The sequence below is a fragment of the Schistocerca serialis genome, chromosome 4, assembly GCF_023864345.2.
Source record: "Schistocerca serialis cubense isolate TAMUIC-IGC-003099 chromosome 4, iqSchSeri2.2, whole genome shotgun sequence".
NCBI lineage: Eukaryota > Metazoa > Arthropoda > Insecta > Orthoptera > Acrididae > Schistocerca > Schistocerca serialis.
The window spans coordinates 55719799-55744379 of record NC_064641.1 but is presented as its reverse complement, the minus strand read 5'-3'; the positions used below and the strand labels follow the sequence as shown (position 1 = coordinate 55744379).

Here is a 24581-nt window from a genome sequence, read left to right as displayed (position 1 = left end):
TGTTGTGGTGGCGGCGGCGATTGTGATTGTTGTTGTTGTTGTGGTGGTGGTGGTGGTGGTGGTGGTGGTGGTGGTGGTGGTGGTGGTGGTGGTGGTGGTGGTGGTGATTGTTGTTGTTGTGGTGGTGGTGGCGATTGTGGTTGTTGTTGTTGTGGTGGTGGTGGTGGTGGTGGTGGTGGTGGTGGCGATTGTGGTTGTTGTTGTTGTGGTGGCGGCGATTGTGGTTGTTGTTGTTGTTGTGGTGGCGGCGATTGTGGTTGTTGTTGTTGTGGTGGCGGCGATTGTGGTTGTTGTTGTTGTGGTGGCGGCGATTGTGGTTGTTGTTGTTGTGGTGGCGGCGATTGTGGTTGTTGTTGTTGTGGTGGCGGCGATTGTGGTTGTGGTTGTTGTTGTTGTTGTGGCGGCGATTGTGTGTGTGTGATAAGTAATGTCTCAGTAAGTAGCAAACTGTCGAAAAAAATATAACAACCCTTGAATATGTCCACGGATGGGGAACGACACCTTGCGATTTCAACAGCAAATTAATTCGACTGCGGCATAATACAGGGAAATATTTTAAGAGGAATAAAATTTCTGGCCGTAAATTTTTCGTTCTACGGAGCTCTGAATTGCATAGCCCAAAAACCTGCTCTAGTGCATTGTTTCATACCATGCCTTGTAAGGCCTTCTTTCCGAATCCATAAATATGGATTTTTCAGATGAGTAATTATTCGATCTGGATTTTAAAGTGGAGAGTATTTAGCTGTTGCGCCAAGGATGTTAGAAGTTAACGAGAGAGAGAGAGAGAGAGAGAGAGAGAGAGAGAGAGAGAGAGAGAAAGGAGAAGACACACATCAGGCAACAGTTTGTTCCACTATCATATAATCATAGAATAAAGGATCCTTCTTTCTATGTATTCACAATACATTACATTTGTCTATGTTAAGGGTCAGTTGCCACTCCCTGCACCAAGTGCCTATCTGCTGCAGATCTTCCTGCATTTCGCTACAATTTTCTAATGCTGCAACTTCTCTGTATACTACAGCATCATCCGCGAAAAGCCGCATGGAACTTCCGACACTATCTACTAGGTCATTTATATATATTGTGAAAAGCAATGGTCCCATAACACTCCCCTGTGGCACGCCAGAGGTTACTTTAACGTCTGTAGACGTCTCTCCATTGATACCAACATGCTGTGTTCTGTTTGCTAAAAACTCTTCAATCCAACCACACAGCTGGTCTGATATTCCGTAGGCTCTTACTTCATCAGGCGACAGTGCGGAACTGTATCGAACGCCTTCCGGAGGTCAAGAAAAATAGCATCTACCTGGGAGCCTGTATCTAATATTTTCTGGGTCTCATGAACAAATAAAGCGAGTTGGGTCTCTCACGATCGCTGTTTCCGGAATCCATGTTGATTCCTACATAGTAGATTCTGGGTTTCCAAAAACATGATACTCGAGCAAAAAACATGTTCTAAAATTCTACAACAGATTGACGTCAGAGATATAGGTCTATAGTTTTGCGCATCTGCTCGACGACCCTTCTTGAAGACTGGGACTACCTGTGCTCTTTTCCAATCATTTGGAACCTTCCTTTTTTCTAGAGACTTGCGGTACACGGCTGTTAGAAGGGGGTCAAGTTCTTTCGCGTACTCTGTGTAGAATCGAATTGGTATCCCGTCAGGTCCAGTGGACTTTCCTCTGTTGAGTGATTCCAGTTGCTTTTCTATTCCTTGGACACTTATTTCGAAGTCAGCCATTTTTTCGTTTGTGCGAGGATTTAGAGAAGGAACTGCAGTGCGGTCTTCCTCTGTGAAACAGCTTTGGAAAAAGGTGTCTAGTATTTCAGCTTTACGCGTGTCATCCTCTGTTTCAATGCCATCATCATCCCGGAGTGTCTGGATATGCTGTTTCGAGCCACTTACTGATTTAACGTAATACCAGAACTTCCTAGGATTTTTCTGTCAAGTCGGTACATAGAATTTTACTTTCGAATGTACTGAACGCTTCACGCATAGCCCTCCTTACGCTAACTTTGACATCGTTTAGCTTCTGTTTGTCTGAGAGGTTTTGGCTGCGTTTAAACTTGGAGTGAAGCTCTCTTTGCTTTCGCAGTAGTTTCCTAACTTTGTTGTTGAACCACGGTGGGTTTTTCCCGTCCCTCACAGTTTTACTCGGCACGTACCTGTCTAAAACGCATTTTACGATTGCCTTGAACTTTTTTCCATAAACACTCAACATTGTCAGTGTCGGAACAGAAATTTTCGTTTTGATCTGTTAGGTAGTCTGAAATCTGCCTTCTATTACTCTTGCTAAACAGATAAACCTTCCTCCCTTTTTTTTATAATCCTATTTACTTCCATATTCAGGCATGCTCCAACGGCCTTATGATCACTGTACACACAGTCGAAAAGTTCGGGTCTGTTTGTTATCAGTAGGTCCAAGATGTTATCTCCACGAGTCGGTTCTCTGTTTAATTGCTCGAGGTAATTTTCGGATAGTGCACTCAGTATAATGTCACTCGATGGTCTGTCCCTACCACCCGTCCTAAACATCTGAGTGTCCCAGTCTATATCTGGTAAATCGAAATCTCCACCTAAGACTATAACATGCTGAGAAAATTTATGTGAAACGTATTCCAAATTTTCTCTCAGTTTTTCTGCCACTAATGCTGCTGAGTCGGGAGGTCGGTAAAAGGAGCCAATTATTAACCTAGCTCGGTTGTTGAGTGTAACCTCCACCCATAATAATTCACAGGAACTATCCACTTCTACTTCACTACAGGATAAACTACTACTAACAGCGACGAACACTCCACCACCGGTTGCATCCAATCTATCCTTTCTAAACACCGTCTGTACCTTTGTAAAAATTTCGAAATTTCGGCAGAATTTATCTCTTGCTTCAGCCAGCTTTCTGTACCTATAACGATTTCAGCTTCGGTGCTTTCTATCAGCGCTTGAAGTTCCGGTACTTTACCAACGCAGCTTCGACAGTTTACAATTACAATACCGATTGCTGCTTGGTCCCCGCATTCATACCAAGATTGGGGAGTGTTTCCAGTAGTTCCAAGTTTTAGGCGAACGCCCTGACTTCAGCATAGGAGCACGTGATCCTTGTTACAGCGATAGTTGATCGGCAGTTGCAGTAATAGTACAGCGTACGAAAAGTTTAGGCGAATCAGGAGCTACGAATTATATGCGGAAGTCTGTAGATAGCTCGTGTAGGTGCTTGGCGAAAAAACTCCAATGGCAAGTGTTCAAAAATGGCTCTGAGCACTATGGGACTTAACATCTGAGGTCATCAGTCCCCTAGAACTTAAAACTACTTACACCTGACTAACCTAAGGACATTACACACATCCATGCCCGAGGCAGGATTCGAATCTGCGACCGTAGCGGTCACGCGGTTCCAGACTGTAGCGCCTAGAACCGCTCGGCCACTCCATCCGGCAACTGTTATTAAAGTGGTGAATAATCTGTACTATTGCTATGGAATCTGAAGTGTTGATTCTTGGTGAGTTTTCTAACCTCCTTGTTTCTGATGCGCCCATACATCTAAGCGTCGCAATGAAGTGCAACGATGACCGTTAACCATCTGAACCTTTGAATCTGCACTTGTAAATCACTTTGCCAATTTGACTGTATACTCGCAAGATGTATTCAAAATTTTTCGATATTCTCCGACTATAATATATGAGCAATTTTTACTCTGTAAGTTGTTATCGCACACATGCTATGTGTCTGAATACCTACGTACTACATTACCGTAAGTCAGGCTGCGTGTTATTGAAAGTACGATAATAACTAAATCTTCCCCTGAAACACTTTGCGTGAGAATGTTTGAATTCCATTGAAGACAAAAAGAGCTACTATGATAAGGCATTGCTCACAGACTTGATAATTGGGCGTTTCCTGTTGACAGATTTCTGAAATGTTCTGCAGCACACGAACAACGAAGCTACATGGATTGTAACGTACATAATGTGCAAGATTTATTACGTGTCTTGACAAACTGCTGAACAGTTGCGAGCGCGCCAATGTCGAGTCTCGCACTCATGGGTGTTTATAAAACACAATCGCCGAAGAAAACGTGATACAGGCATCTTTCTGTTGACTTGCTGCGTTCGGCAGGAATGTATTCTTGTTGCCATCACAGATAAGAACGTAAGACTTGGGCAGTGCTTAGCACACACACGGAGGAAACCCAAGTACACGAATGTCTAAGTACTCTATCTGCAGTATAGACAACGTTACCACTGTGTATGGAAAGCAGTGAAGATGATTTTTTTCAGTGCTCCATACTACGTTGCATTTACGCATATGCCACATATCACACCCTCTCAACTTCGTCACTGTTATCTGTAAGATATCAGCTGCTGAGTTAGAGCTCTGGGATTCGAGAAGACGAGCGGTGTTATTAGTCAGTAGTGTTATTAAGGCGTCTAGAGCTACCTGCGTACTTGCCGGTATTTACGACGGCGATACATTTATTTTAAAACCGTCCTGCCACGTTACGTATTGGGAGCTCTTGGATTGTGTGTCTCCGTTGCAACAGTTCGAACAAGACGCCAAAGCGAGTGACTGGACACGCCCTCCAATCGAAACCCAGAACAGACGCAGTAACCACTTCCGGGTTGTGGCGCTTCGGTGGCAGGGCCGGAGATAAACGGAATCCCAGATGAAAGGCCAGCGGCCCCTCTGAGCTGCTGAATACTTCAGGACGATTGTTCTAAGCAGGGCACGGTGTAAACGCTGCGTGACCCATCGGAATACTGGGTTTCAGCCCGACGAGTAATCGACCGTCTGTTGTAGCCACTGTACTTACAAACGAATTAAAATTCGTTTAGGGTATTCCAGAAACGGGATTAGCTGTACTGACCAATCTGGAGCATTGATTTTCATTTTTGTTCAGTCAGAAATCACTGGCAGAACATTTATAGTAGTTTTAGCAAGCTTCTTTGTGAGATGGGCTCGAAATTGCACCCACATGACATTCCTGTAGAGATGCCGCAGAATCTCGTACAGCGTGCGCATAACTGCCGCGTGGGCGACTCTTTCTGACAGAAATGTCAAATTTAAGCGTAGTTGCACTTGACTAACGCGAGGTAGACCATGAGAAAAGCAAATAGCGTGGGCTTACTGGACCTAAGTTTAAATGCGATGTCACGCTTAACTAGACATACATTGTAGTTAGTAAATTCCGTGCAGAGTAACACCGGAAACTACTGCAGATAACTATTTTCTCAGCATTTGATTAAGGTACACCATAACTAAACGTACGTTACTGAGGATTTGCGTTGACCAATCACTATTTAAGTTCTAAATTTATTTAACTATTCTTTATCGGTTTGTAACTGTGCCACATCCATCTACGGAAGATTCAAATTCGGTATCACTGTATAAGACCAGTAGTCTTGTTGTTTCCGCTCAGTTCTCATGTCGCCTTACAAATGTGACCACGGAAAGCGTAACGCGTTGCAAAGTCTGATGTATGTGTGTCCAACGTGAAAACTGTGTGCAGTGTGTTGTGCTTACATTACCGTGGAGAGATTAGTTACAGAAAAGTTAATGCAGACAGTGCAGGGAGTGAATCAAATACAGTCGTTACAAATTTTTTTAGCACTATTAAGTGTACGCATTGAAATGTCATTGACATCAGTAACTAAATTTTTCGGGTGCATACGCCGCTTCCTGAATTCATTTGAACACCTTGCTTACCAGCATAAAACGCGCGACCTGCTGTATAAACATAATGCAATGGTGTCGTTTGTCTTGTCACTGATCTGCTAGTGTTAGGAGCCGTCAATATGTCTGTTGGTCGTTGTCATGTTGGGGTTGCGCACGTTGATATTGCGGAGTACGCGTTATCGGAGGAGTCGTCCCTACATCTGCCTTCTGCGATTTAGGGAAGGCCCCGAAAACCTAAATCTTGAGGGCCGGAGGGGGATCGGCTACAAAACATTGTAGACGAAACCAGCACTGCGGCAAATTAAAAAACAGTCTTTAGACATTAAAGGAACAAAACGATGGACTTCTCACCGGTGAAAACATATAATGTGACAAGCTGTGTCTTTTACAGTTTCGTGAAGGTTGTAAATATGGATAACATGTGATTGTTTCCATTCAACTGTGGCGTATGATGGGACTTCTTTAATGGTCCGGACGTTCATTAACATCAAACTTTGTCAGAGGGGCCTCTATGGGCATTTAAAGGAAAGGTAAGCGGTAATGTTTGACAGGATCTTAGTTCAGAGCTCGTTCAGTAATGTAGTAATTGTTTCGAGCCAAGGACTCTTAAGTTGACAGGCGTAAGTATCCAAGATTGGTCTGATGTGTATGAGCGTGAAATACATTTTCTCTGACCGAGTTTTCAGTAGCCATTGTGATGTGTCTTGAAGAAAGCACTGACAGTTCGTAATTATCCTTTCATTTTGAAGTAAATGGAATAGTTTCATGTACACCTGTACTCGGCAAGCTACCGTACCCTGCGTGGTGGCGGCCACAGTGTTCAAAAATAGTTACTTGCTCTATCATCCTACATCTACATCTCCCAGTGTTCCTGTTCCATACGCCAAAATACAAGTCGACCATACGTTGGGTCAATGTGTGTCAGACCTTGTGCTAAACCCTGGTGAGTGTAAATGAAATCTAACTGAATCTGAATTAATCATGAATTAGGCACACACTTGAGATTCAGTGCTTTATTTAGTATGCACAACGTAATTATTAACGCTTTAATTTTTTTAAGTGCTAGCAGTGAATCTAAAAGGTGGGTAATTGCCATCGTATGGATGTAATAATAAACTCAAAATTAAGTAGTACACTATGGTATACTATAAAACACACATCGATTATAATGCAATAAAAAACAATTACATTGGCATGCGCTTTACAGAGATGTACTTTCTGGATGAGAACTACTACCTAAAGATCTAAGAGTTGGCAGAGTTAACGAATAAGGTGGATTTTCTTAAAATCTCGCGTATCTTCGTGTGAAAGGTACCATAACCTGACTGTGGCCATCACAATATGTCAGGAACCATAACCGAGGAATCTTAAAGATGAGGAAGCACTGACGAGTGTGAGGCAATGAAAGCTATCTTGAAATTGAGCTAAAATACTCTGGCTTGTCCCAACACGCCGCAGCTGTAAGCGACTCGGCGACTTCATCTGCTTCTGTCTGTAACTTCTCCATTCATCATATCCTCAGTTACTGCCATTCTGATATTTCTGAAGACTGTCACAACCGCTTTGCTCCCGTCTCCCGCCAACAAAAGGCGTCCACGAATTCTCTGAAGAAATTATTACCGCCCGGCAACGGCATAACTATTTCTTTTACAATATATCGCGCTACGAAACGGCGAAATGTCGAAAAGCCAATGAACTGAATTTTGTCCCCTCTTTCCTTAAAAGCTTCCCGTCAAGTGTTACATCCTCCTCACGTCATCGTCTAACAAGCCAATCGGTGCTAATTCAGCCGTCAACTAGCCTCGCATTACGGGTCCCATGAAAGTGTTAAGAATACTTTCTGTGACACTAGTTCCCAACTTTGCTCCCACGTCCGAAGATTAAGCAGGTCAGACCTGTTTGTCAAATTTTTATGAAAGCCAAGAGATGCTTATCTGTCCAAGTGTCTCTCTTAACAAGCTATTAACGCTTGACACGCTGGAAGAGTTCCGTCTTCTGGAGCGAAGACTTTTTTTTTATCTTGAGCGACCCGTAGACTGTCCTATAAGCGGACAATGGCTTTTCTGCTTGCATTCTGTGCGACAAAGCGACTTTCATCCCTCGAGACGGCGAGGACGCCTTACCTGCAGTTTCTTCTCCCTCTGTTTCTGCGAAAGCTGGCGTGCCCATGGCCTCTTACAGCTCATTTTGCCGGGCCTCGCTACATGTCGCCTGTCTCATATTCTCAGCACTCCTCACTTTCGAAGGAAGCCCATAAAACAAATTAACGTACACAGAATCACCTTAGATTATAAAAGGTTAAGACCAGAAGGTAAGATAAACACACAACAATCACGTGATGTCATGATCCTCATTAAACTGATTCAACCCCCCTGTAGTTGCGTAATTAAAGTAATAAATGAAGCGAGGCCAGCCGACGGGCTTGCAGCTTTCCAGACTTGTGAGGAGATAACTGTCACCTTTACTATGCCGTAATGTGGAAGAATATTGTGCTTACAGCAGTTTCCCATTAGCTTAAGAACGAATGCAGCAAAGAATTAACTACTTAGTTTGTTGTCATGCTATCACGCAAGATGTATATTGAAGGAAGCAGCGTTGCTTGTTTCAGTAATTCGAGCGGTGTGGTCTCGAATTTTGTCGGGAATGTTCTCGCCGATGAACAGCACTTGTCCTGCAGATCGTTGAGCATATCAAAGGAGACCACACCTTCCTTTCTTCCCTTCCGTTCTACCCTTTTTTTTTTTTTTTTTTTTTGTATATATCAAACATAAATCGTCCAAAGATGTTCTATGCGACTCTCAGAAATTTTCAAGAAAATCGACTTAGAAAGTATGCTGAGCTTCTTTAATACCCTAAATCGACGGTATAACTTTGACAGGCTGTCTATGGTAAAATGGTCTATTGCCACCTGGGGGGCTCAGTTTGGATTCTGGGCCACTGAATATTTTTAAACAAAAGTGAACGTTCCACGAGGATTTCCGCGAAGAATGAAAAATTTTAATTTTTTAAAGTTTAAACAATCTCTATTGACAATTTTTATAAAATATTGGTAATTAGGAATTTAAATTTGCTGTGAGAACTGTGTTCTGTGTGCAACATGCAATTAAAAATAAGAATAGGTGCATTTTTCGTAAAAATCGCCACTAGGAGTTACTTAGTACGAGGTGCATTCAAGTTCTAAGGCCTCCGATTTTTTTCTCCGGACTGGAAAGAGATAGAAACATGCACATTGTTTTAAAATGAGGCCGCGTTCATTGTCAATACATCCCAGAGATGGCAGCACCGTACTGCAGATGGAATTTTAAATACTTAAAATGGCGACGTTTTCCTTACTTGAACAGCGTGCAATCATTCGTTTTCTGAATTTGCGTGGTGTGAAACCAATTGAATTTCATCGACAGTTGAAGGAGACATGTGGTGATGGAGTTATGGATGTGTCGAAAGTGCGTTCGTAGGTGCGACAGTTCAATGAAGGCAGAACATCGTGTGACAACAAACCGAAACAACCTCGGACTCGCACAAGCCGGTCTGACGACATGATCGAGAAAGTGGAGAGAATTGTTTTGGGGATCGCCGAATGACTGTTGAACAGATCGCCTCCAGAGTTGGCATTTCTGTGGGTTCTGTGCACACAATCTTGCATGACGACCTGAAAATGCGAAAAGTGTCATCCAGGTGGGTGCCACGAATGCTGACGGACGACCACATGGCTGCCCGTGTGGCATGTTGCCAAGCAATGTTGACGCGCAACGACAGCATAAATGGTACTTTCTTTTCGTCGGTTGTGACAATGGATGAGACGTGGATGCCATTTTTCAATCCAGAAACAAAGCGCCAGTCAGCTCAATAGAAGCACACAGATTCACCGCCACCAAAAAAATTTCGGGTAACCGCCAGTGCTGGAAAAAATGGTGTCCATGTTCTGGGACAGCGAGGGAGTAATCCTTACCCATTGCGTTCCAAAGGGCACTACGGTGACAGGTGCATCCTACGAAAATGTTTTGAAGAACAAATTCCTTCCTGCACTGCAACAAAAACGTCCGGGAAGGGCTGCGCGTGTGCTGTTTCACCAAGACAACGCACCCGCACATCGAGCTAACGTTACGCAACAGTTTCTTTGTGATAACAACTTTGAAGTGATTCCTCATGCTCCCTACTCACCTGACCTGGCTCCTAGTCACTTTTGGCTTTTTCCAACAATGAAAGACACTCTCTGTGGCCGCACATTCACCAGCCGTGCTGCTATTGCCTCAGCGATTTTCCAGTGGTCAAAACAGACTCCTAAAGAAGCCTTCGCCGCTGCCATGGAATCATGGCGTCAGCGTTGTGAAAAATGTGTACGTCTGCAGGGCGATTACGTCGAGAAGTAACGCCAGTTTCATCGATTTCGGGTGAGTAGTTAACTAGAAAAAAATGGGAGGCCTTAGAACTTGAATGCACCTCGTACATGCAGGGTGGCGCAGTTAAAGTAGCCCGCCTCTCCTTTCACTGCAAATGTAATATTTCAACTTCTGGAATGAACAGCTATAACAGTGAACTGTTTTATGCGATAATAGGTCGTTAGCATTCTTCTGTCAGCATTGCAGGTTAGACGTTTCTCTTTGCAGTCTGGAAAATGATTTTCTCGACAGAAGAGAGAGTTGAACCTGTAGAAGCATATGTGAAAACGGATTCGATTAAGGAAACCCGAGAAATTTTCGTGGTAAAGTTTCCGGTTGGAGGGCTACCAGCAAACAGAGCAATGCAGAGACTGTATGAAAATTGGCGCACCTGCGGATCTGTGCGAAATGTAAAATGACGAAGAATTATTTCAGTTCGCACACCAGAAGTTAATTGCAGACATTCGCCGAAGAATTTTTCAGAACCCAATGCAGTTTACACGCAATTTGGCCGGACTGGCGCGTGTACGTAGAAGGGGTTGCCAGCGGATGTTGGAAAATCTTAATTTGAAGCCATATCGTGTGACGGTTGTGCAGCAATTGAGGAGGATGATAGAAACGTGTAGATACAAGCGCGTGGGTTTTGAATAACATCAGTCATGGTTTGTTGCACCGTTTCCATTACAATCATAAGAAATGAAGCATGGTTTCATCTTCCCGGTCAGGCGAATTCACAGAAACGAGGTACTGGACAACGGAAAACCCTAACATTCTGTGTCAGCAATCCCTCCATTGTGAAAAAATAGGCGTTTGTTGCGGTGTAACAGGAACGTACATCATTGTATTCATATTTTTGTCATTATCCTCAACACGGTTGCGTATATGGAAATTTTTGATAAATTTTGTGCGCAACTCACTGAATATGAAAGAGAATACTGCTTCTTCCAGCAAGGTGGGGCAATGTGCCACACGTCTGTGGTATCCCTGGAACGAGTCCATGACTTCACTAAGGGACGAACTGTCAGCAGACATTTATGGTTTCACTGAGGGACGAACTGTCAGCAGACATATATGGCCACAACGCTCGCCGAATCTAACATATCATTTTTTTACTGTCGGGACACTTGAAGAGCAAGGTCTATGAAACAAATCCGTACATAATACAGGAACTGAAAGACAAAATCAGTTGAGAATTTGCCGCCATCGATATCCGAACTTAAGGTCGGGTGTATCTGAATACGCTTAGACGTGCACAGCTGTGTATGGATGTTGCTTGGGGGTCACTTCCAACATCTTATATAAACGTATTTTTCACTGTAAATAAATGACAAGTCCGTTTCAACTATTCGTTTCTGTAATTTCGCTGCGTTTCCTCTGTACTTAAACGGGGTACTTTTATCTGCGCTACCCTGTATTTGATGAATTGCGAAAGTATTCGGTAAGAATAGAAAAACAAAAAAAAGATCGAAACGAGACAGTCTAGCAATCAAACGATTACCATTCACGAGAGCTAATGATTTTTCATCTTTTTATATTTTATGCTTCACAGAAATGCTCATAGAACACGCACTTGTGTAAAAATTTGCATCAGCTGGGAATCGAAGACCTCTGCGTGGTAGACAGACTTTCTATCAGAATGCTACGTTACCACTCTACCTTTCTTTGGGGGTATTTACGGCACTCTGAAAACTTCAAAGTAGATTTGCTCACATTTTTTAAGATTTGCATCGAACTACTTTTAGAGAGTGATACAAGATTTCTAACCTCCGTGTAGCATAAATATTACAAAAATCCGATTCGCATGTGGTCTCTTACAAAACACCGTCACTCAAACCGGACACGTGACAAAGCGCGTAGATACCCATTTTTGTCTTTCCCTCTCCTTTAATGCATCTTTGCGTAGGTCCCACACAGCCTAATAATACTCAGGAATTGCCCAAACGATGGTTTTGTGAACGAGCTCCGTGGGGTTCTTCCAGCAAATCTAATATGGCATCCGCTTTTCATTCAGTTAGGGTTATGGGATCGTTATAAGGATAAACTGATGTCAAAAAATACTTCGACAGTTGCTGATTGTGATTGACACCAGTGATTGTTCTCATATCGGATCCTTTAGTCTATTTGGGAGCAGCCTCTTGAGCACTTAGATGCGTCAATCCTAAGAAAAATAAACGAAGTTTTGGACGACAAAGGCGGCCCCTGGACGCACTGGGGGGGGGGGGGGGGGGGGGGCGGGCGGTGGGTATCGCATTATTTCCGCCAACCTTTGTTCGGGACAGATTGCTCTCTTTCTACACACCCACGCGCAGTTTTGGTGACCTGCTGTAGGTTTCATGTCTTTGTGCATCGACATAAAGGTACCTCATTTTAATTTCTGCAAAACAACTTAAGCTATAGCCAACTGTTTCGGTATGGACAATTTAATACAAAACGTGAAGTGCCTGTCTGTTACCGATAAAGTAAGGCGACTGGATTCTGCTCCTGGCTGTGATAAGAAAGGCAAATACTTTTGGCCGTTTTCAGTCCCTAGGCTCAATCTAGTATCTGCCTCGCCTGTTCTGTTCAAAAGCGTAGAAAAACAACTAATAATCGCCGAACAAAGACGACGCGTCTCCAGTAACCGCTGATAGCACATGGACGATTACCCCGCCCTTGTCGTGTGTCCACCGATAGGTAGACGAGGTGGGAGTCCAGAGCGCACTGCGGGACACGACGGCTGGCTTTTATTATTTAAAGAGCTGCGGTGTGTCTGCCGTCCAAACATGGCGGCCCACCTAACCGAACCCCTGTAGGCCTGTGTGTTGACTTGGCGCAAAGGCCCTGTAGCAGTGGCCACTGCTGGTCCTCCTCTCTGCTGTTGCTTCGTCCCTCTTTTCGTTACCCGCGCTCCTCCTGCAACGCCGCTCGAAATTCAAATGCCCCGACGAATAATTAAGCTATATTCACAGCTAACTACACCAAGAAGATAAAAAGATAGTCTTGAGAAATGTGAAGGACTGCACATAAATACCTCTCTAATTAGAAATGAAGACGTACGTAATGAGCTGAGTATAGATGCTGTTAACTTGGATGGATGGATAGATAGATAGATAGATAGATAGATAGATAGATGGGAACAACAAGTCCCCTCTGTTATGTACCGCACAGTGGTGGTAGAATATGGATGTAGACACGAATGTAGGCCAAGAAAACGGAACAGGCGCATGGGTACCTAATTCCTGTAATGTTTAAACTGGCGTCGGCCACTGCATTGTCGGTGGTGAGAGGTAATGCCCGAAATTCATTATTATCAGCACACTCTTGAAGCTTTGGACCTTGAAGCTTTGGACCTTTCCCTAACGAATTCCGATATGGAATGTTCCATGTGTCTAGCTCCACTACCATTCCAAGTTCAAAGTCTGTTAATTCTCGTCTTGCAGCCATTATCACATCGAAAAACTTTTCACGTGATTCACATTAGTGCAAAGGACAGCTCCGCCAGTGCAACTCCCTTTTTTATCTTGTGCATATGATAGTACCGCCATCTGTGCAGGTAGCACATAACGTCTGGTTACATAGGGAATTCCAATAAATAATGATAAAAGCACATTTTAGTCACTTTACTGTTAATAAACAATATTTTCAACATGATCTCCGTGCTTTTCAGTGCATAACTTCATGCGCTTTGCATGATTAGGGTGAACTCTTTGCAGTAGGTCTGAAATATACATATATTCCAATAAGTCCAATGGATCGCATTTTTACGGGGTTTCACACAAGCATTTTCTTCCCCATTACACGATACGCATTCATTACAGGTAAAACTGCCACATACAGAAGAAAAATTGAACTTCTTGGGTAGTAGCGCCGATAACAGCAAGGTTCGCAAAGATGCGGAGGCTCTACATGTGTACATTAAGAGCATCTTGCAATGTATGGCAAAGAATACTACCACTATTATTTCTCCCCGTTCCTGCTCCACATACAGTATGGCTCGTGGGAGAAATGATTGTTGGTAAACGTCCGAGTGAGCTCGAATTAGTCTGATTCTCACATCGTGCCTATTTCGCAATATGTATACGGGATAAAGCAATGATTTTCGTAATTTTATTGAAATATGTACTCTCAGAATATTAATAGTATACCCCTCTGTAATGGACAGTACCTCTTTTGGCGTCTTTCAATGGAGATTGATAAGCACTTCTGTAACGCTCTTGCTCCTACTAGACGGATAACCCACGACGAAATGCACCGTTCTTCTTTAGACCTTCTCTGTCTCCTCTATTAATCCTACCTGGTAAATGCCATAGATTGTTATGAAATACTGAAGAAACGGTCGAACGAGTGGTATTTTTAAGCCACGTCATTCGTGGATAAAGTATTTTTCCTTGTCATCCTTCCAGTGAAACTAGTGCTTGGAACTTCTTGTACTACCATTACTTTTATACTGTTTCACTTCGTTACTGTAGATGGTTGCTCCTAGATATTTTTCCGATATGTTACTGATTCCATTGATTTATTGTTCGTACTGTAATAGGACAGCACAGTTTTTCACCCGTTTATGAGCAATTAATTCACGTTCAGGGTCAACTGCCAGCCCGTATGCCATATGCAAAGTCTGGCGGAGCCTTCCCACTCTATCCATTAGATCGTCTCACGTATTGTGAACTGTAACGTCCCTGTAACACTTCCTTGGTGTATCCAGAAGTTACTGTTACAAGGGACGATGTCATCCCGTCAAGAATGAGTTCCATCATGGTCGTAAACCACGGTACAAAGCTGGTCTTAGGCTCGGCTAGCTCTGGGTGTGTCGAATTTGGATCAGAGGCAGGCGGTGCGATTAGCGAACAGGTGACGGCCGCAGTCGTCAGACGAGGCGCGACAGCCCCACCAGAGCAACTGCTCCGCAGGGAGTGCGTTTCTTATTTTGGCAGCTGTCGCTCCCCGAGTACCGCGCGTGGCAGGTAATTCGAGATAATAGCCCTCCCTTCCCATCAGTCTGCCATGTACAAACTGAAGAGGGGCGCCGGGGCAGCGCATGCGCCTTGGCTGCCACACGTGCGTGTGCGTGTGCGTGTGCACCACTGGGCCGACGGGCTTCCTACGCACACACCTTAGATTCAGACAACACTCGCCTTTGGGGTAAGAACCACCTGCCTATTATACTTCAGAAGACAACGTCACAAACATTGAGATACGTGAGAAACTGCCACATCATACATGTCGTTTAAATTTGTCAGTCCTGTGCTACTAATTCTTGTCGCAACATATTTCACAGTCAGTTATCCATATATGCCGCGGGATGTTGTCGACACACAGTACGATAGATAGGACATTATAAACACTGTGATGCGTGAAAAAATGTCGCGTCATGCATAAAGTTCTAATTAATTTATTCTTTACCACTAAAACACTACCACTGCCGAGTCAACTTAAGGAAATGCGTGTCACCTGACAGCGCTTTTAGCAGCTTTAAATTGCAAAGCGCAACGGCTGTAGGTGAAAACAGTAGACGTTTACAGAATTACATTGTAGGCTTGCATTTGCCATTACAATTAACAAGTCACAGGGCAGTCCGTTAAATACTGCGGAGAGGATTTGTCATCTCTCTACTTTTTTCTCATGGAAAATTTTGTCACTTGCTAAAGGGCGGGCTCACCAAGAATTTATTCGTCGTGGCTCCTGGATATTAATTAGAAATATTGTTTTTTAATAATACCTGAGTTAAAGTTTACAGAGAATTTGTATTCTGCGTAGTATGTCTCTTAATCTGGAGTTATGGATTTGTACATTATGCATATTTCTTTGTGCGACTGTTTCATAATACCAAAGCTCTTTTCACAAATACATGAAATGATTTTTTCTCAGTATTGCACTACAAACAGTTAACTTTTTGTTTTCGTTTCTTATAGAAAATTGGTAAAATGAATACACGGACGGTCACTGGTTTGTCAGCAAGTATCTTATAAAGTTGTCTAGTCTCGTCTCTCTGTGTTCAACCTTGCTTGCGCCGTTTGTCGATATTTCCTTAACGCAGCTAGTCCCCGGCTGCGCGCCGTGTACGAATCTCTGTAGTGTCTCAGCTGTTCCTGGTTCCTAGGCACCCAACACCCGTATCTGCTGTTGTCGTTGTTTGGCTAAGGTTCACCTGACATAGTATCCGGACACCAAAGCTTCTGATCTGTATCGCTAAAAACTGATACGTGCTTCTTTCATTTTCTAACATAACAAAGTTAATATGATGGAATAAACATTTGTTCTGGGACCGCTCTGACATGTTGAGGAAAGAGCGATTCTGAGTTCGAGTAGTGACAAGAAAATATAGCAGGATTGTCTTGTTCACAGCGGAAATGCCCACCAGTCCCGGCCGTTGTGGCCGAGCGGTTCTAGGCGCTTCAGTCTGCTTCGGACATGGATGTGTGTGATGTCCTTAGGTTAGTTAGGTTTAAGTAGTTCTAAGTTCTAGGGGACTGATGACTTCAGATGTTAACTTCCATAGTGCTCAGACCCATTTGAACCATTTTGAACCAGTCTCGCAACGGCTTTGACGCTATGTGCCCAGACAAGTTCCCACTCTGCTGAATGCAGCTGAAATTTGTAACTGATTTCATTTAATTTGATGATCCGATGTAAATAAATGCCTGTTGCATTCATCTCCAATGGTAAATTTCCAGACAGTTACTGACTTGACAGTGATTTGACTAAATTCCATAAACAGTGAATAATTAGCTGACAAAGGTCGCTGGCGGTCCCAGTATTAACGAAGTGTATGGGAATGGTTACTAGATTTTACTTCTCCTAGTGTTATAATCAGCGCTTGCGTATGCGACAACTATAATTAATGGTCGTGGTGTGTGTCTCACTACCGACAGCGTTAGTTTGCATTTGTTAGTAAGATTCCGAAGCAGAGCCTCTCACTAATGTATTGGCGCTGCAGCGAAACGAACCTCGGTTATCTTTCGTAAGTGAGCACGTGCTACTCACCTACACCTGTTCGGAAAGTAAAGCGAGACCATAGAAGGAAAATGGAGGAAGAAGAGGAATGCTGACTGTAACATGGTCTTACATGTTATACTGTGGAAAACAGATGCCCAGTGGATGGCGTCGCGTGTACAACGAACGAACCGTGGGTCGATTTTTTTAATTTTGCAGCCGGCCGCCTCTTGATATCGTCAAGTGCTTTAGCTCATGTTTTCGAGCGGTATGAAACCCGTGTCGTGTTCCGCGCGAGACGTTCAGCTGTACTTTCATCTTTGTTACTTCCCTTTCCGTTTGAACGCCAGGGGGAACTTAACCCATGCGCTGCAGCCTCACGCGCGCGCTCCTTCGCGTCTCTCTCTCTCTCTCTCTCTCTCTCTCTCTTTCTCTCTATATCTCTCTCTCTCTCTCTCTCTCTCTCTGTGTGTGTGTGTGTGTGTGTGTGTGTGTGTGTGTGTGTGTGTGTGTGTGTGTGTGTGTGTACATGGGACGGTTTGTTTTTTTTAAAGCTCTCGTTGCGTTGTTTGCGGCCATTACTCGATTAACCTTTCAGAACTCCCCAAGTAGGCCAGTCGCGTTTCGAAACTTGCCTCGTCCTTTGTTCCTCGTATTGCGTCTCCGTTTAGGGGCTGCGCTGTGTGTGAGTACGAATGTGATTTTGAAAACTTCTGTGTCGCGGTAACATTGCTTACGGCGATCCACTCAGCAGGCGAGTGGACTAGAGGTTGTGAATGGGGCTGAAATTAGTACACACGGTGTCTCATTCACTAGCCCTCGTCTCCGCGCTCCCACCCCTCCTGTTAAACAGATTTATTTTATGGGTTTCTCCCAAGCAGTATGAACTAGCAGTGTGCAGCAAAAGAGCCCTATCTGCGAAGAGAATATGAATGAATGTATCTCCTTTTGGGTTCTCAGTTGTGTAAGAGTCACCTTATCAACAGGAATGTTACACCTTCACTTATTAAAAAAAAATCCGATTAACAGTTGTGTACTTTCTGACCATACATTCAACCGCGATCGATTTCAGTATCTAGACTCCATCAGCAAGGCAAATTAGCAAACGCCATAGAATCAACGTCGTCGCAAGTACTTGCTAAGAAGCAGGCTCGTATATAACACCTAGTTTAACAGAAATGCTGAAATCGCGTGCGTCTCATTGCAGATGTCGCCCCCCCCCCCCCCCCAACTGATAGCGTGACTGTTCAAACGACATCATGTTGTAACACCTGTAGCTACTCTATCAACTTTTATTTTATGGAACATATTTCGGACTAAAGTCTCTTTTTTAATGGCCATTCTGCGCGAAAGAACTGAAAGCACGATGGTTTAAATAATCACCATGAAAGAATTTCAGTAGCTACGAACTGATTTTCTCCACCTCTGCTGTCAGCAAGTAGCTAGTTCCTCGAAGTTCGCAATTGATGTAGTAAAACTGTGTTTGCACCTAATACGTGAGAGCGCCTGGTTGTGCGGTGGTCGCTTTTAAGTTTGTAAGAACTGCCACTAGAAGTCGCTGTTGAGATGTCATTACCAAATTTTAATCTGTCATTCGCCGATATTTTTGAACAATGACAGCTCATAATTGGTCGAGTGGTATGTTTACGGTAGATCAGTAAAGAAAGGGGTTGGTAAAAAAAGAGGAAAATTTACGTTAGATGATTTTTTTTACAATGTTCCTAAATGCTTAAGTGAACCACAATACCTCGAATTTCGTTAATCTTTTGGTAATCAATAACCACCAAACAAGATTGTCTGCAATCACTTTGCAGAATGTCGTGTCGTTTTGCTTCGGTCAGCGATGAATTTCGTGAAGTTCGACCGATATCGGTTGTTGTTCCAAAAAAGTCGATGCTGAGCGCAGTGTGATTAAAGAGTATCGGCAGGTGCCTTATCGTGTAATAAAGTTAGACACAAGGATCTCTCTAAGGTTCCACAGCTCAGCACTGTTCTTCCTAATAAGAGGACTCCTCTAGTATATGACAGTATCCCCGCAAATCCCTACTCTCACATAACGAAATGCTAAATAGAATAATAGACGACAACACAAGATTCATGTGTCATTTCTGCTCCGAAGATTCTTTCTTGTATCACTGCATTAGTACGAAAGTGTCGAACGATCTTTCGAAACTCTTAGCGTCAATAACGCTTTTTGAATGCTGCACAACTAAGCAGCGAGCACATAGAAGTAACTTTAAACGTGCAAAGTTACAGAAATTAGATGCGAGCCAAGTTCAGTGTACCTGTGCTTAACGCGCCAGTCGTCATCGTTCAGCATTCCACTGGTCGGTTCCCTTAGTCGGGTGCATCAGTAAGTTTCGCGGGAATGCACGCAACAAATGACGCCGCTGCGCAAGGCGGACAGTAGGGGGCACGCCAGCGGACGGCAGTGACGCGCGTCTGATGCAAGTAACGGTGAGCTGCTGAGCTGCCCAGTAGCCGTGAGGAATTCTGGGGAAGTCCCTTACCGCATATTATTAGAAGACGGTGGTCTCGCTAATTACACTCCAGGACGTCGCTAGCGCGAATGCTGCGTAATGCATGCAGCCTGGGATAGAATTACGTCGTGCCAGCCGTGGCAGCACTGTTCCTTTTGTCAATTATTTCTCACTAGCTGTCTTCAGCCCTCCAATTTCCTTAGTGTTTCTTCTCTGTCCTTTCTTCCGTAATTAATCCGGCAGTTTGTTTCGCCGTGAATGATGCAGGTAGAACATTTATCTGTACAGAATAGCGGCGCATTTCCACATCATTGTATCACATGCGCTGTTTCCTAACAATAAAAGCTGCCCTGCAGTGTTGTGTACATTTCTCGATGCATAGCACCCGTCTTCCATCCGCACACTCTCGATATCATCTATTTCTGGGCCACTGTTTCGACCCGAAACTTGACTGATCGAGACGATGTTGGAAAGACGTTATCTCAGATGTTCGGAAGATCAAGAGAGAGGGCGTCTTAAAGAGGTTATGGAACTCCTACTTCTTAGTATACAGACCTACCTACAAAGTAAAGTTTACTGTGCTGTCATTGTCCGTACATGACACGGGCTGTTGAGGTTTCGCTTGCAGACGGTACTACTCCAGCTGAGTCAAGCACGCCTATAAATAAAGATCACGACTCCCAGTCGCCATGCCCCGCCTCTGATCCAGTCGCAGGCGACAAGTACAGTTGTCAACCACGACAAGATATGTCAGTCTTACTAGTCGTGTTACAATTAGAGACGGCATGCTTTCGCTATGCTCAGTCCTTCGAACCCAGTTGAAAGAATTTCCCCGTCTTTCCCTTCTCAAATACTGACCTGGAAAAATTATTACACTTAAGGCATCAGAAACCCACCAGCAAAATAACCGGCGAGTGGCACGCCGTCGAAGCATCCTTACTATGGATGTTGTCCGCGTCTGCCCTCTGTCGAACCAAGGCTCTCAGCCAGTTCCGATGTGACGTTGCAATGTCCCCTTTGAAAATTAAGAATGACAGTGCTGGAAAAACTCTTACGTTATTTGATTTCCAAACAGCTGAGCAAAACTAAACGTACTGAGACTGTTTATCTTTACTCATTCTGATCATGTCTTAACTGACACACACCATTTTAGCGCAACGCAGTCTGACTTCCAATAATCCCTACAAAAGAATGGCCCTGACTAATAATAACCGATACCTTTCATGAATCACTTACCTCACAAAAATCTTCGTGACTCGAACTACTGCAATACAGCGAGCGCCGATACTGCCAGCTAAATAAAAGATTGAAAGATTCTAACTACTGAAGGTACTAACTACTGATAGGCTCAGTTAGCAAATGAAAGATTTTGATAGAGAACAAACAATGTATTCACCTTAATAGTGTTCAAAAGTCTATATATACTGCTCATGACATCCAATCTTACAAATTTCCTTTTTCTGATGGACACACGTCCACATCATGCGCTTATAGTAACCTCTCCAAACTCTGGCATCTCTCCCCCCACATCCACCACTACTGGCAGCTCACCTCCAACTGCGCAGCGCTACGCGCTGTTCACAGCCAGCTGCGCAACACTACACAAGCGAATATTCCAACAACGAGTCCAACCAGCCACAGACTGCACACAGCGCAGTCGGCGATTTTCATACAGAGCACTACGTGGCGTTACCAACATAAAAACCTAAACAGCCTACTTACAACGTCTTGTACAAATATTAAAGTGGCCGTGTTGGCGAGAGTCTGTCCCGGCCACTTATTCGCCAACTGTAGATTCTTACACAGTTCCCTTCACCATCAGTTTTTGCTGCCAGTGTACACCCGTTACCTGCATCGCTTCAGACTTCAAACCAAAAATTGCGTTATTTTGGCGCGTTGTAGCTGGTCCTACTTGCTCATATAATAGGCCTACTACAAACTGACAAATCTGTCCCAGCCTCTGAAAACCCAGGCTACTGTTTTACCTGGCGGAACGATCTCCACGTAATTTAAATGTTACTACATCGTTTGGCTTACAGCTCCCGTGATTAATTTTGATGAAGAGGTTGTATCATAAAGCAGAACTTCTCTGTAACCCTACTATTTACTCAGAATCTAGCTGGTATTGTTAGTCTGATATCATCGTTGAAATGCTTAAAGTGGTTTACGTTCGCAGAGGTCGGTGTTGTGTGGACGTGGGCTGTCGTTGGTCGCTCTGCGTAGCAGCAGTATCGAACAGCTAGGTTATACGATGACCACCTACTGATGGAGAAGTGACACGCTTCGGGCTGCGTGTGCGCTCATAAAGCAACTCTGACGTTGGCAGAATGTGTGCCCTTCATTATTCGTGGTGAACCTTTCACCAGCTCGGCCATGGTGGTTTGTGGTGTGTGTGCAAACCTAAGTTTTCTTATTAGTATTGAAAAATTTTAGTGCTCCTGATAAGTGCAATAAAAATAAGATTACAATTTGCTGAGTATGGATTTCGGCTGTTTAACAACCATGTTCAGATCATGCTTACTAAAGAATCAGTACCTTTGTACAATGTTTGCGACAATAGCGTTGTTATAGGACTTGAGTACAGCATTAGTCACATCATCGTTACGAAGTGTAACATGTCAACAGTAAAAAGTTATCGTAACTGTTAACGTCTAAAACCGACGTAAGACTCATTTCTTATCAGTGTGCTCAACACCACATCGTTACGAAATAATGGTACTAGAACCAAGTAAATGAACGTCATGCTGTTTCACGGCGATCGCGACGCTGTTTACTCCAGTACATAGAGCTTACGTGGCAGGAAGCAGTAGTAAGAGTGACGAGTTCTTAGTCATATCTAGAGGCACAGTGATTCACCAGGAAGCATTAAGCATCGCTCTTGAGGGAAGCACAGTATTTATTGGAACCGGCCATATCCTACACAGCTAATGCAGCTGCGGAAGACAACGGAAGAGGAGGTCGTCAGACGGCTCAAGAGCCAAATACACGTGTGGCTATCTGGCGATAGCAAACCTCGAAACTGGTAGTCGCTGGAAAGTTAGTTTTCGATTGTGACTGAAAATAAAACTGTGTTGTATGTGGGTGTTTGCTGGTTGGCTGCTGTTAAGACGTACCGCTTTTTTTCTGTTGCAGGTGAGTGGTGGTTCACAGCTTGTTCGTGCCGTCAGCGGCACGCTTTCCTCCATTGTTCCTACTGGCGACCCGTAAGTACTGTCGTTACTCGACCTTCAACTAACTACTTTCGCCATTTCCAAAGGGAAATGGCTTGCTGGCGAGAAATATTCTAACGTTTCACGCATTCGTAGGGATAGAGGCTAGATCTCCAGTAGCTTCTGTCAGACGCTGTTTAGTCCTATTCGAGGCGAGGTTGAAGTCTTGAAAATTTGCAGTCTGTACAGCCACCCGGAGTCAGATTTTTAGGCTACTGCCGTTAGTCTGAAACTAAACGTTTCTCGAAGTAAGACATTATTTCCGGCAAGCTGTGCAGAACTTGCTGAGAATAGTGTTCATTTGAGCCGCTGTTTGTCAATTTCAGCTACAGAGCAGTTTTCAAAAGGGAATGACTCTACAAGAGAAGAACAAAACGATCGCACCAGACATACATCTAGCGGTTACTGAACAAGTAAACACCACGGTTTTTATGACATGCAGATATTATTGTGAGAAATAGCACCATAAGCTACCGCGGTTGACGCCTGTAACCACTAAGTTGGTTGTCTTCGTATCGAAAACCTTGCATTTAAAGTAACGCTTCCAAAGTACAGTTTCACTCACTACACATTATTGTAATAAATCTAACCGAAGTCACGCGCTTCTTGAGTGGCTTCAACGCGACAGTTCCGTGGAACACTTATTTTCTTCATAACACGAAACCTGTGATACAAAAATTACAATAATATGGAACTTCAATTTCAGAAACCTGTATTGCATTATGTCACCAGTTAAGTTCGGTCCGCAGTACAGGAAATGAGTTTCACATTTCGTAGCATGTGCGGTAATGTGCCTGGAACATTTTTAACTGATATTGTTGATGATCTACTCATGAAAGAAGAGCGGGCTATTGTATAACTGTTCTTTCCAGCCAAGTCAGAGCCAGCAGAGATTGTGGCAAAGGGGTTTCCCAATACGGAATATTTTTGAAGTGCTTACCAGTTCCGATAACCAACAAAACAGGAAAGAAAACCCTGCTCAAGGAGGGGGACTGGAACTGTTTTTGCCTCCAGAGCAAAAAGTCAGTGTCTCTCTCTCTCTCTCTCTCTCTCTCTCTCTCTCTCTCTCTGACCGAAACCTCGTCAGTAGGATTCGCTTTTAGGATTTTTATAAGATTACGAAATATCTGTGACAATTCAGTGCGTTAAAGAAATTAGTAATACCGTCACAGGCAGGAGTTAACGGAAGCTGTATTCCGTAAAATTCGTACGATTTGACAGAGCTGCAATATTATTTCCAGTGACCCAATAGAAGAGCCAGTTGGAGGCAAAGAAATTGATAACGGCTGTTAGCACCAAATTTCATCCATAATTCGAAATTGTAGACGTGGCTTTATTCAATAAACGGGAAGTATAACGGGCGAGAAAAATTATTTTGTTATTGCTATACGATCCATTTCATCCGCCGTGGATCTAATTGTCAGTTTTCGGAGGCTTACGTCACTCCTCTTGCTCAAAACCGTGATACATAGATAAATGTGTGTTTGGAACAAAGCGATGTCATATCGTGAAGTATAGTTATCGACATTAAACACACAGAGTAGGTAAAGACATGTTCCTCCCACGTTGTCTGACAAGTTTCACATGCTTTCTCGCTTCAATCGTGTTTCTTCATTTTCCCTGATTCGCGATTTTGAGAATTCATCACCGCTTCGTGTTACTCAAGAACAGCCTTACTTTGTGGCTGAGGGAGTAGTTTGTTGTACTTCATGTGTACTGCTGTAACCGCACGAGGTCAACGAACGTACGTAATTAAGAAAAATCTCTTGAGATACGGAAAGCCGAATGTCAGGCGGATTCAGTGTGCAAACCCTGGGACGCGGGCGAGTCTGCGCTCGAGGCGGGAGACTGCGGCGTCCCCCGCGTGGCCGCAGCCGCGGGAGGTTGCAGGCGGAGCAGAGTCCCGTCTGGTCGGCCAGTGCTGCGC

General features: G+C 43.8%; 1 protein-coding gene across 1 annotated transcript in view; it reads left to right on the top strand.

The window, feature by feature from the left end:
* The window catches only part of LOC126474980 (zinc finger protein jing-like), a 663576-nt gene that overhangs the window by 437203 nt on the left and 201792 nt on the right, over window positions 1–24581 (top strand). The window contains exon 2 of the mRNA XM_050102513.1: window positions 22578–22648. Within this exon, the coding sequence (XP_049958470.1) occupies window positions 22578–22648 (71 nt within the window). The remainder of the gene's footprint in view (window positions 1–22577; window positions 22649–24581) is intronic.